Genomic DNA, 12,860 nt, shown 5'->3' with positions numbered 1-12,860 from the left:
CTCAGGAAAGACAAAAATATCTTGGTTCAGCTGACAAGAGTGTATGAATATTATCAAATTAATTACTCACTGGTATCACTGATATGACATACTTCATAAGGATTGATTTGATGAATCGGACAGCTATTTTATCATACATTGTTATTGCAATGCATGCAAAGCATTAAACACTAGATTATAAAAATCAGAAATGTACTTACAGGGAGTCCAAGATGGCCCCTGTCTCCTTTATCTCCTTTCTGTCCAGGTGATCCCTTCTCTCCTCTCAAGCCTATTCCTGGCTCTCCCTGACCCAGAAAGAACGTAAAAGATTTAATGTGTTGTTTAACATATGGCAAGGCACATAACTATTCAAATTAAAGGGATAGTTCACCCAGTTATCATTTACTCACCCTCAAGTTGCTACAAATCTGTATTATTTTCTTTCACATAATAAGATTTTTGGAAGAATATGGGTAACCAAATATTGGGCCCCATTGACTTCCATAGTATTTTGTTTTTCTTCACACTATGGAAGTCAATGGGGCCCCATCAACTGTTTGGTTACCCATATTCATCAAAATATCTTCTTTTGTGTTCAGAAGAAAGAAACTCATACAGGGTTAAAACAACTTGAGGGTGAGTAAATGATGGCAGAATTTTTATTTTTGGGTGAACTATTCCTTGAAGTTACTGTAGTTAAACTGGAATATAAAGTGACTAGGGCTGGGATACTTACCTTTGGTCCTGACAAACCTGGAGTTCCCTGATAAGCACAAAAAATAAATATGAGATGATAGCATTAAAACTCAAACATTTTGAGCTGTTTAAAATGAGTTCCTCTTTATAGATGCACCATCAAATGAAAAAAAAAGGCACTGATGCTCCTTAGGCCCACATATCCATCTGTAATATGTCTGCTGTTATCATAAGCTTTTATGGAGTAGACAATGCCCTCACCATTGGCCCAACTGGCCCTGCAGGTCCTGGAGGCCCAGCAGGCCCATACACCTAAAACAACACAGATAGGAGAGTAACCATTAAGATATTTAATTCTAAATATTTTCTCACTTTAAAATAGTTATAAGCTAATAGGCTAAGCTAATATCTATTGAAACCCCATTAAAACCCCCAAAATGTGCAAATCAAATGCTAAAAAATGTGGAACATACCAGCTCTGCTTTATCTCCTTTCTCTCCAAGTTCACCTTTCTGACCCTGAAGACGTTATGAAAAAGCAAAAGGAGAAGGAGTACTCAACTTCACCATTCATTCAACAGAATTAAAACTGGCATGATGAAATACACTGCACCCCAAAGTCATGTGATGTATTTTCAACAATGACGTTTGATTGAGGGGCACCATTGCATACCATTGGGCCTGGCAATCCAATATGGCCAGGGGGCCCTGAAACCCCTTTTTCTCCAGTAGGGCCATCTAAACCCTACAGAATGAGGAAAGAATGTGAAATAGCAATTAAAATGAACAGAAAAGTTAAGTTGGGGGGACATCCTTAAAAACAAAGTCCGCAACCAAGAGACCTTTGAACTCATAACATCCAACAGATAGGACTAATTGTTAGTAAATTGTAGGCTTTTAAGGATGCAATGCTGCCCACTCACCACAAACTATTTCAAAATTCAAAAGCACTCAGGATGATCTCACTTGCTCAAAGAAACAAAACCAAATTTACATGCAAATCATTTTCTGATTAAGGTCTATTTTCTGGTTAAGCCTTTAATTTGAAAAAGATGTTTACATGCTCCACAATTATTGGAATATTCCGATGTTCTTGCAATTCAGAATATTCCAAACACACAAATACATTGTCTTCTGAAAATATCGAAGATGCCGTTTTACTGAGTTGCCTTTTTTTTTTTTTCTAGAAAAACTAATATTGGCTTAATTTGGTAATGGCAATCTGTTTAATGAGCGTACATGATGTTTACATCATTTGAATATTATGATACGTTGCGTAATATCAGAATATTGTTTCATGCAGGGGTTAAAGGGCACAAGACCCTTGTGATTATTCAACAGCTCAGGTGTAGTCAGACAGACTACTTGTGATGGGAAAGCTGGTGCAGTCACTCACAGGTGATCCTGAGGGGCCCATGTCTCCCTTGTCTCCTTTTGGGCCAGGGAAGCCCATGACTCCTCCTTCTCCCCGTGGTCCCTCTAGTCCAGGAGGGCCGATGGGTCCCTGTTCCCCTGGCTTTCCTCTTGGACCCTAAGAAGTAAACAGGTGCAATCACTCAGCATTAGAAAGGATCAAGAGCTGAGTAAATACATCCACCAAAGGACTACTCACAGATTAGTGGCTAAAATAGGTTTAATTTATTGTAAATGTTAATTATTATTTACCTTTTCCCCATCAAGACCAGGGGGACCTGGAAGTCCAACGTCACCCTGAGGGAAAAAAAAAGGGATGTATAATGCAAAAGAACAGGGTGGAGTACAGTGATATGTCACTTCTTAAAATACTTCCTCAAATCTAACCAAAATTTAGTATGAAATTCTTCCAATGTTATAAATCAAGGATAAAAGAGTTAAGAATGGGAAAAGTTGATCAGCTACCTTCAAACCAGGGGTCCCAGGAAGCCCTGGAGGCCCAGGTAGACCAGGAGCACCCTAAAATGACAAAAATAGATGCTTGTTCTCCGTTTATCTTTTTATACAACAACCGGCCACAAATAAAGTCGCTGTTTGGATTTAAATAGGCAAATGCTTAAGAGTCTATGACTGGATCATTATTTCAGTGATTATGTTTCAAGCATCTTATATGTTTGGCAACAGTTCTTCTAACCCTAATTGATGGAGTGTGCAGCTTTTCATTTCTTAAAACAACCATGTAGGAAGACGTTTCATGGCCATATTCCAGGATGACAATGACAAGATTTATCAGGCTTGAATTATAAGGAATGGTTGGAGTGAGTTTGAAGAATTATTTTCACACATGAAATGGCACCTCTGAGTCCAGATCTTGACTTCATTGAAAGTCTTTGGGATGTGCTGGAGGAGACTTTACAGAGTGTTGGACTCTTGCATTCTCAATACAAGATCTTGAGCAAAAATGAATGTACCTCTTGATGAAAAAAAAAAAAAAATCACAACATTTATTTCCATCAAGAGGTGCATCAATTGTTTATAATTATCCAATCATAGACTCTTAAGCATTTGCTTATTTAAATCCAAACTGCGATTTTTTGTAAAAAAAAAATTTGGCCGGATACTCAAATAAAATGTTATCCAGTTTCCTAACAACACAACAAATACAGAAAAGGCCATTGATGCTTACCACTGAATGCACATTGCGAATATCCTGAAAAACAAAATTAAATTAGTGCCTTCATACATTACAAATTAATCTATTGAAACTTTTACAACAAGGCAGAGAAGGGAATATGCAAATTGACCAAATTATAAATAAAGTAACATTTGTATGCATTAAAAAATAAAGACATACATTTTCATTGTTGTTGATTAAAGTTTTTCCTGGCTCCCCGGTCGGACCTGGTGGTCCCTGTTGAGTAATGAGAGAACAATCAATCAATTAATATATAACATTACTTCTGATATCAACCACACAATAAACAAACCATGTGACCTGTTTGCATCATTCTCTGTGCCAGTGACAAACCTTACACTGTGCACATGTAAGCCTCTACTCACCCTTGGTCCAGATGGGCCTTCCTGGCCAGTTTCACCCTGCAAGGCAAAATGCATTAATTTGTGCTATTGTTCTCCAAAGACGTATTTAAAATATAACAATGATGCTAAGTCATCTAGAGTTGCAATGAGCAAGCACTCATTTTGGGTAATAAAATGTCAATTGCTCACCTTTATGCCTTGATCACCTTTCTCACCCTGTGAAAAGACATGCAATAATGAAACTGAAATTCACTTCTTACTAAACCGTAAGCAGATTTTGGTAGACTGGGCATGTCATGCCACACAAAGAAAGTAATTTAGCAGCAGATATAAGGTTACTTGGAGCTAGTTGGCGGAGAATGAGGGCTATGTACCTTGGGTCCAGCTTGTCCTGGGGTACCTGGTTCTCCTTTAATACCAGTTCCTGCAGCATTAGACTCGCCTTTTTCTCCCTGGCAATAAATAAAAATTTAGGAGTTAACCATGACTTGACTGATTCAAAGATTCAAGGCGCAGCTCTATTTAATGAAGGCGTACAAAACATTCTAGTGTGAGCATCTTGTTCCCATTTGCTTTTGAAGCATTACAGTTAGCGTATTTAATTCACAACAGATGTGGTACTTAAACACAGGGAGCGAGGATAAAGGTGTGGTCACATTAGATTAGATTATTTCAGACACCACAACAAATATGAGCTACAGGATATGAGGCCACTTTTGTAGGGCTTCTGTTTAGCAGAAACACTAATTTATTAATTTATCACAACTTTTAAAAGTGTTAAAACAAACCGTCTTCTTTCATTTGTTGCAACACCGTAAACCATGCAGATGTAATGATTGTTTGTATTTGCATGTGCATAGAAAATAAATGGAACACAAAGTCTTGTTTGACCGCAAATAATAATTCCAGGTGTACAAACACCATTGAGTGCAGACATTCAGCTCACCACTTCACACATGTCTTTCAGACAGGCATGTATAATTAAAGTCAAATCAATGCAATTCACCCAAAAAATAAAACATACAAAAATAAAATGCTGCTATTTTAATTCAGCCTCTTTTTATTCCAAACCCACATGGCTTCTTTTTTTCTGTGGAACAAAAAAGGTGATTTTTTGAGTAATAGCATTAAAGGCCTCCCCTCCAGATCAAAACGTTTTAGGTATTTGAAATATGATTATTAATGAAAAACTTAAACTTTAAAAGTGGTAAAGCTTAAAAGAAAATACTTTAACACTAAATAGAAACATATAATAAAATGGCACAAAAAAAAAAAAATATTAATAAATACAACCACAGTACATAAATAATACTAAAATAGCACTTACATTTTTGGAAAAAGGTGCATAATTGTATGGTCACTTTTATGATGCTTTATTTTGTCATTTTGAATCTTGACAATAGGCTATCATTAAACTCAAAAGAATGGCCACAAATCTTTGAAAATTAATAACTGTGTTCCATGGAAAAAAAAAAACACACACAGTCATTCAGGTTTGAAACTGCAAAAGCGTGAGTAAAATTCACCCTCAATAATGTCAGAACAAGCACCTATGCAAGACATAGCCACAGCGTGCATTCAGGTGTACCTTGTAGCCCCGTTTTCCAGGGATACCAGAAACACCTGCCTGACCCTTCATAGTGACAGAAACATTTCTTTAAGAATTTCATATCCTCAGCAAATGTGTTAAAGATACAGCCACACCAAACCAGGCCTTTACCTTTCGTCCAGGGACGCCTGGGAAACCAGGCTCTCCCTGAAGGGTTCAAGATTTCAACATTAGAAAAACAGAAAAAGAGAGAAAAGGAAAACAGTGAGAAAAGACCTAAACACATCCTCAAATGCTGACCTTTGAAATCAACAAAGGAATCAACATCATATATTTTGCCTGAAAAAGTCATTCTTAATTTCAACTGATGATTTTTCTCTGTAATTATTTAGCCAAACACTGTTTACATCTATCGTAAACCCCCAATGGTCTATCTCTATCAGATGTCATAATCTCTATTGAAGCAATTAGAAAGCACATGCTGGAATCAATATTTAGATTGGTATGTCGAAGTTTGTGCTCTCCAGGCACGCAAATAGCTGATCACTAACAGTGCCGCAATGAGCCACCCCCCTACAATTGGTTTATTATTAATAGTAAAGAGCACATGACAGTTATTTAATTCATGTCTGTTATCTCAAACTAATGAGCAGACATGAAGGCAGTGATTTACAGACACAGCTGTGGCTGCATGAGGACACTCAACCCATTGGGGTCGAGGGTGACTGGGGGATCTGACTGCTTGTGGCACCATCCGTCTTTCTCCTGCCATCTCCCTCCTCAAGTCTCAGACGCCACTTTACAGTGTCAGAAGGTGAGACGGTTATATGTGACGTGCCTGTATAAATAAGGGATAATGTACATCCAGCCGGTTGTTATCTCAGAATAAACCCCCGACAGGGTGATGAAGACCCCGACGCGAAGCGGTCTTGCATCAGCCTGAAGGGGGTTTATTCTGAGACAACAACCGGCTGGATGTACATTATCCTGATTATTACACGGCTACTTGCCACGTAAATAAATAATTAGACACGAAATATTGATCCGAGTTGAAATATTTTATTAGGTGTTTAAATGCAAAGCTTCTGCAGAGAGAGCAGTTTGTTAGCGCGGCAAGTTCAAACTCGACGGACATTTAAAAAATACGGTACACAGTCATACCACTTATTACACAGCATTTCGCCATATAAATAATTATGGAGATAAGAGATATTGATTTCAGATTAAACTGTTTTAAAAATTTTCCTGTTTGTATCTTATAATCCAACAGTGTACAAAACAATATGGCAGCAGCTGCGTTTGTATGAAACGAGAGCGAGTCCACGATACTGGATGGTGTAATTAAATACCTGTACACAAAATATTGATTTGACTGAGTTTTAATATTTTATTTGCTCACCAAATGCAAAACTTCCCTGAAGAAAAAACGTTCCTAGCAAGCGTATAGCGCTGCTGACTTCAGTAACCTGGATGAGCCTGACAGCGTGTTATCTGTTTTCAGCGGTTGTTATCTGGGAATAACATACCGCTGGATGGCACGATTGACCAATCAGAATCAAGTATTCCACAGAGCCGTGTAATAATGAGCTATTAATCGCCTTTTGGTGTGAAAGCAGTTCTACATAAAATCATAACAGATAAGATTGAGCTCTCAAATGAGCAATTTTAGCAATGGAATGCTTCTGGAAGAGCATGCAATGTTCTGGGAAAAAAGGATAGTTCTTTATAAAAGGCTGGGGATCATGGGTAAAAGGGAATGTGGTTAGATATAGGCTGCAGTAGAAGTGAACTACCTTCACTCCTTGTTTCCCAGGCATTCCAGGCATCCCTAGCTCACCCTGCAAAATCATCAACAATTACTCATCATTTCAATATTTCACAAGCCAAAACCAAAGATTGCACTCATAGCACATGCAAAACACCACTGAAAGACTTTTGCTTCAGCAGATTGTTAGACATGATGACAAACCAGAATTGCCCAGCACATCTGCTCACCACTGTATTGGCAAGTTGTGCTCTATGTGCTGGCAGTGTAGGGACTTGTAACGTGTCAAATAGACACATTAATTAAGTAATGTTTTGGTCAATTGTCAACAGTGTAGTGAATCTAGCGATGCATAAAGCACAGCTCACACAGAAGTCACTCTCAAACCAAGCAGCTTTCTGTTGGTCAAAGCGAGTGACCAAATCTGTGTTGGGAAATCTTTCGCCCTCAAGCAAAATACCTGATAGTGCAGATTTCGATTGCAATGACTATTTCAACAGTGAACAAGAGTAAATGTGACTTTACTTGTTAAATTGAGATTTATGTTCTCAAAATACTGTTTCAGTGGAATTCAGCATTTCCAATATAAAATATACATTTCCAATGTATTTCTAACGTAAAAGATGACTGTAAGCCAAGAACTTCCACTGGAGGAAAGAGATTTTCAGTCAGCTGACAGTGAGGAAAAGTAAGTCAATATTAACACCATTACTTTCTATAATAATTAAAGCAACATAGTAATGTGTTGCATTTAAAAGCAAAGTTTTCCCAACACAGTAAACCAGCAATATTTCACTGGTCAACCAGCTAGACAAAGCACATCTAATCAGCATAAACCGGCTTTGACCAGTATGGAAACTAAGCTGGATTCTTTAGTAGGTTTATCAAACAGACAAACAAATAAACAGGTAGATTAGTCAGTCCTCAATCATTACATTACATGGTAGTGCCACAAGGGAAGCATTTTACAACATGTCCAGAAAGCCTCTACAGAAAACAGCGCATGACATTCGAAGACTGGCGGCCAGACAACAGGCAGTCGAGGGCAGAGGTCAAAGATGGCATGAAGACTCCAGTGAGTCTGAGCAGAGGGCAGATGGCAGAGCCTAGCTTGGCATAACCCGCTTTGACAGGTGCAGTGGTCAGACCTTGGAGAGGGTTGCAGGTTATCAAGAGAGACAGACGCCACGTGTGCATTTTGAGAGGGTATTAATGATCCAAGGCACTCTGGTGTGCTTTTGGGCTTGAGACAAGACTGCTTGTCATACTCAGCTGCTTTCATAAACACCGTCCAATCAGGGACCAGAAAGGGCGGTTGGGTTTGGACAAGTCGTATGAGAGTTTATGCGTGTTCCCAGTAGATGAAAGAGTCCGACTGCATGTACCCGTCCCGTTTAGGGAATGGAACGATGTAGTGATGGTTGATCACTTTAATTAATGAAAGAGAAACTTCTTGGACCCATGCTGAAAACAGGAAGTCTCTTTGATCTTCTTCATTTCCAATCAACTCACACCATTCCATTAGGCCCTGCTGCCCATCGTCATGTCTCATTCTACCCCGTCTGCTTCTATTTTAGAGTGAAGAGCACTTGGTGGGGCAGAGGCTAGTGTGTGGACTGACACAGGCAGCAAGTGATTTATGGGAGTGCTAATCTTCAGGCTAAAAATGATGAGGACGGAGCCTTTGGAGTTGAGGGGCACTCTGGGAAGGTGAAGAGAACAGTCATCAGCACTGAGAAGAAGTGGCTGCCTTCTTTGCTGACAATCTTGATTCCGTCAGGACAGTTCATAATAAGTAATGACTTACTTTGGCTCCTATGAAATACGAGAGCTTGGTATATGTTCTTGGCCCGAGGTATAAAGGGAAGACGGGTGAAAGGAATTTCCAAAATAAACCTAATAATTTCCATTTATATATAGACATGCATCATGAACTGCTCAAGTTCTTTGAGACACAAAGGATGCTTGTTTGAAGAGAAAAACAACTATTAAAAATTTTAAAGACACAGTGTGTGATTTTTGAGGCACTAGCAGCACCAAGCGTAATTGCAATCTGTCTGATTGAACATTCGGATTGGGTGTGGCCAGATTCACGCCAGCCAATGGCCTGAGTTTGGGACAGGACTGTCTGTTTTGCCGAACAATTCTTTTTTAATGTTCTTGTTTTATGTTGGATTTATGTTTAAAGCAATAAAAAAGTGCTCAGTACAACTTCAATTATGTAGTGCCTAAAAACCCTGTAAAATCACTGTAATGCATGGCTTCTTCTGACTTATTGCTTTAATTTCTCCATTTTAGCAATCTCAGTCTGGAGGGGAGCGTGTAACTGAGAAGTTTTGAGAGCCAATGTCAAAGAGAAAGAAAAAAAGCGGCTCTCATTTGATCTTGGAGGTCCACTTCACTGGGCAGTTCTTTAAATTCATGTCACGCCATCATCTCTCATTCCTACTTGACATAAGAGTGTAATGGCAGAGGGACAGCATGCGTTACGTGTCCATCTGTCTTTCACTCTGTGTGTGTGTGTGTGTGTGTGCACGTTTGATTGTTTCTGTAAATGTGTGTTGCATTTCTTCCAGTTAGAGGGAAATGCAGACAGTCTTTAGCAGCCTCACTTAATACAGATGAGGCTCACCCACTGTTGGCTGCAGGAGTAAAAGGAGTAAATTTAGCGTTTGCTTATCTCCTTTTTATCTCATAAATGTTCACTGGCTTTCATGACACAATACCTAGTACTGCCTATTAATGAGAAAGGCAGATGTTTTTGATGGAAGACAGCAGTTTCCCCAACAAAAAGGAGCTGTGTCGGTACCATAGTAAAGTGATGGTACACATTGTTAATATACAGTAATACTAGTTCAAAGTTTGAACACACTGGTTTTAATCTGTTTCTCATTATTATGCTAAAATGCCTGAAATGAGTTATCTATACAAACATAAATTGTGCCAACATAAAAATTTCTTTATGAAACTAACTTTTTAATTTAAAAGACATTTTATTGTCATCATCATGTTGCACATGTGAACTACTTCGATACAAAGTATCCCAGGATGCACCTCATGAAGTCAGTTGTGAGAATGAACATAGTGAGTAAAGCTGGAATCTAGACAAATATGAAATTCAAATATAGTTACAAGAAATAGTTTTGTATAAAAATTTTGGTCACTAATATAATTATTTTATTTTAAATTGTATAATAGGTTTGTCCAAAACTTTGATTATTACCATAGTACTATATTTATGTACACTTAAACATAGTTATGTTCAAAAGTTCTTAAATTGTTTTATACTTATAAAGCAAGGATAAATTCAATTCATCAAAAGTGTCAGTAAAGACATTTATAATGTTACAAAAGATTTCTATTTCAAATAAATTATTATTATTATTTTTACTTTTTGCTCATTAAAGAATCTCAAAAAAAATGTCACAAATTTCCAAAAAAACAAACAAACAAAAACAATCATGCTAATAAATGTTTTTTTGTGCACCAAATCAGCATATCAGAACGATTTCTGAAGGATCATGTGACACTGAAGACTAGAGTAATGATGCTGAAAATTCAGCTTTAACATCACAGGATATTAAAATAGAAAATCAGTTACTTTAAATTGTAGTAATATTTCTAAGTAAGGTATTTCAAAGAATATCATGGAACTATTAGAACTACTGTGCCCAATACAACATGCGATGCAAGTACCACTTTCTGGTTCGTTTTTGATTCTGCCTTAATTTGTTACATACAGTGTTGTGTTAAGGGGCACCGTGTCAAAGGATATTCGTAGCAACTACATATAAATCCCTAAATAATATATTCAAACAGGCAATAGCCCGGTCCCGAGCCTGCAACCTCAATCATATCCCAAACTCACGCAAAAAAAACTCTTTCTGCATTCAATTAGGCGCTGATCAAGTTGTATATGTATATAAATGTATAAAAAATACTAAATATAGCACTGCTGCAGATGTGCTTATTCATTTGTCAGTTCCCCAGCTGGCACATCTGCAGAGTCTGATGATGAAAAGATTCTTATACTTAAACAGACCGCTCCAATACAGAAACACAAAGCACTGTCATGACAACAGACCTAACAATTGAAGAGTATGGCAGCATGTGTTTGGCAGGGACAACGGCAGGTAGCAAAAAATAAGTGTGCTAAGTCCATCAAGCTGAGTGTAACAGGGGACTCTCCACAAACAGCAGGGTTAGAAGCCTGTAAATCAGATGCACAGGTGATCAGATGAAGGAAGGAGGGAATGTCTTGAAGCTAGCGGCCTGTTTTTCTCTTAGCGTGCAATCCCTCTGGTCTCCCAGCATGACTCCGGTACTGAGTCATATGTCTTTGTGCACATCCTGGTTTTAGTTGCAAAGAATATGGCCTGCCCTCAGCCCTTGCAGGTCCTCACTTTAGTAACATAAGCTGGTGTCTACAAGTGGTGCACACGTCAATGAAGGTGGATGAGTTATAAGAATGCACATTTAGAAGAGACCCGAAAATGAATGAACGAACAGAGCAGAATTTAAGACGTTGTTCACTAAACCCTTCCTGTCCACTTTAGTTCTCAATCTCAAGTCTCTTATATCGTGTTGCAGTTGATATCCAAGAAGTTTGAGAACATTGCTGATCATGCAATGCCATGCAAATATCATGATAGTTCGATTTTTGCTTCATACACACACCAAAAGTTAAATGCACCACAAAGTACATTTCACAGGCTCAGAGTACCTTCTCCCCCTTCTCTCCTGTTTGCCCATCCATCCCTTGTTCGCCCTACACAAATGCACAGATGGGAACATCTTCAGCAGATCAAAACAAACTGTACACCACAGATACACACAAACTGCTGGAGGCCAACCAATCATGTCTAACAATACACATTGTTTGTGTAATCCCAAACAAAACCATGAGATGAGAAAGTGTTTTCTTCTGGCACAATCCAAATAAAGAAGCCAGAAACAATAAATCAATAAGGATCATGATCTAAAGTAAGCCTCTGATCCTGTGAGCATCAGGACGTTTGACTATAGGGCTCTAGGGTGGTCCTGAGACAGACGTCGGGGGGAGGAGAGGATGTGCAGAGGAAATGAAAATTCCATCAAACTCAGGCTTGTAAAGGAGTTCGGTGGGACAGAGTTCACATAAGATGTCTGGCCTATGGACTCAAGCCTCAGCTTGCTCTCTCATCTGAACACAGGGTTTATTATACACCCCATGAAATTGTTTAGAGAGCACAGTTTTCTTTCTTGTAAAGTATTTTCTAAAGGAAACAGGAAGTTTGGGACGGTACATACAGTATAGGGAAGGGAAGAGGTGGGTGAAATGAAACCAAAAGTTTCTAAGCAGCTGTAAAAATGTTCTTCGCATTCAGAATATGTCCAGATAAATTTTGTGTATTTTCAAATGACAAAATACTGTATTTTTATTTTGATCATTTTTTTCCACACAGTATCTTGTATTTTATTTTGATCTAGTTAAACAGAGGCATTTTGTATTTTTATGTTAAACACATTCTCATGTATCTTACGCAGAGGAGTTCAGGGAGGCTGTCTATCACCGCTGGCTTTAGAGGACAACATTCAGCATTAAGCAGTTAGACAGTCTGGATAGCTGTATCCTGTAGGGACTATTTGTGTATCAGCAGGTGTAAACTTCACATGCATCCACTCCTCTTTACAGGCCAGAACCTCCCCAGTGAGAAACCGTGTAATCACTCCAGCAGATGCATGTCTTCGGTAGGAGCAAATGCCTCAGTTATACAAAAATAAATCTTTAGATGTTTAGATTTACTCTCTATACTCTATGCTCCTTCAAGATGCTTTAGCCGGGGGTGTCAAACTCAGTTCATGGAGGGCAAGTTTAGCTTCAGCCTTAATTAAATGCACCTGATCCAGCTAACCAAGTAATTCAGGCTTAATTGAA

The 12,860-nt window shown here is 38.4% G+C and overlaps 1 protein-coding gene across 25 annotated transcripts in view; it reads right to left on the bottom strand.

Moving 5' to 3' along the window:
* The window catches only part of col13a1 (collagen, type XIII, alpha 1), a gene marked incomplete at its 5' end in the record, with an annotated part of 104,693 nt that overhangs the window by 18,519 nt on the left and 73,314 nt on the right, over positions 1-12,860 (bottom strand). For 17 of the 25 annotated variants that reach the window (XM_081351144.1, XM_081351145.1, XM_081351130.1 and 14 more), the window contains 17 exons: positions 201-287; positions 719-745; positions 940-990; positions 1,152-1,196; positions 1,351-1,422; positions 2,074-2,208; positions 2,343-2,387; positions 2,556-2,609; positions 3,277-3,300; positions 3,445-3,501; positions 3,651-3,686; positions 3,819-3,845; positions 4,004-4,081; positions 5,218-5,262; positions 5,350-5,385; positions 6,972-7,016; positions 11,667-11,711. In XM_081351144.1, coding sequence (XP_081207270.1) covers positions 201-287; positions 719-745; positions 940-990; positions 1,152-1,196; positions 1,351-1,422; positions 2,074-2,208; positions 2,343-2,387; positions 2,556-2,609; positions 3,277-3,300; positions 3,445-3,501; positions 3,651-3,686; positions 3,819-3,845; positions 4,004-4,081; positions 5,218-5,262; positions 5,350-5,385; positions 6,972-7,016; positions 11,667-11,711 — 909 coding nt within the window. The remainder of the gene's footprint in view (positions 1-200; positions 288-718; positions 746-939; positions 991-1,151; positions 1,197-1,350; positions 1,423-2,073; positions 2,209-2,342; positions 2,388-2,555; positions 2,610-3,276; positions 3,301-3,444; positions 3,502-3,650; positions 3,687-3,818; positions 3,846-4,003; positions 4,082-5,217; positions 5,263-5,349; positions 5,386-6,971; positions 7,017-11,666; positions 11,712-12,860) is intronic. The other 8 variants (XM_081351125.1, XM_081351139.1, XM_081351137.1 and 5 more) reach the window with 5 other exon arrangements.

Source organism: Scardinius erythrophthalmus (genome assembly GCF_964197995.2).
Source record: "Scardinius erythrophthalmus genome assembly, chromosome: 21".
NCBI lineage: Eukaryota > Metazoa > Chordata > Actinopteri > Cypriniformes > Leuciscidae > Scardinius > Scardinius erythrophthalmus.
This window is presented reverse-complemented; position numbering and strand designations above follow the sequence as displayed.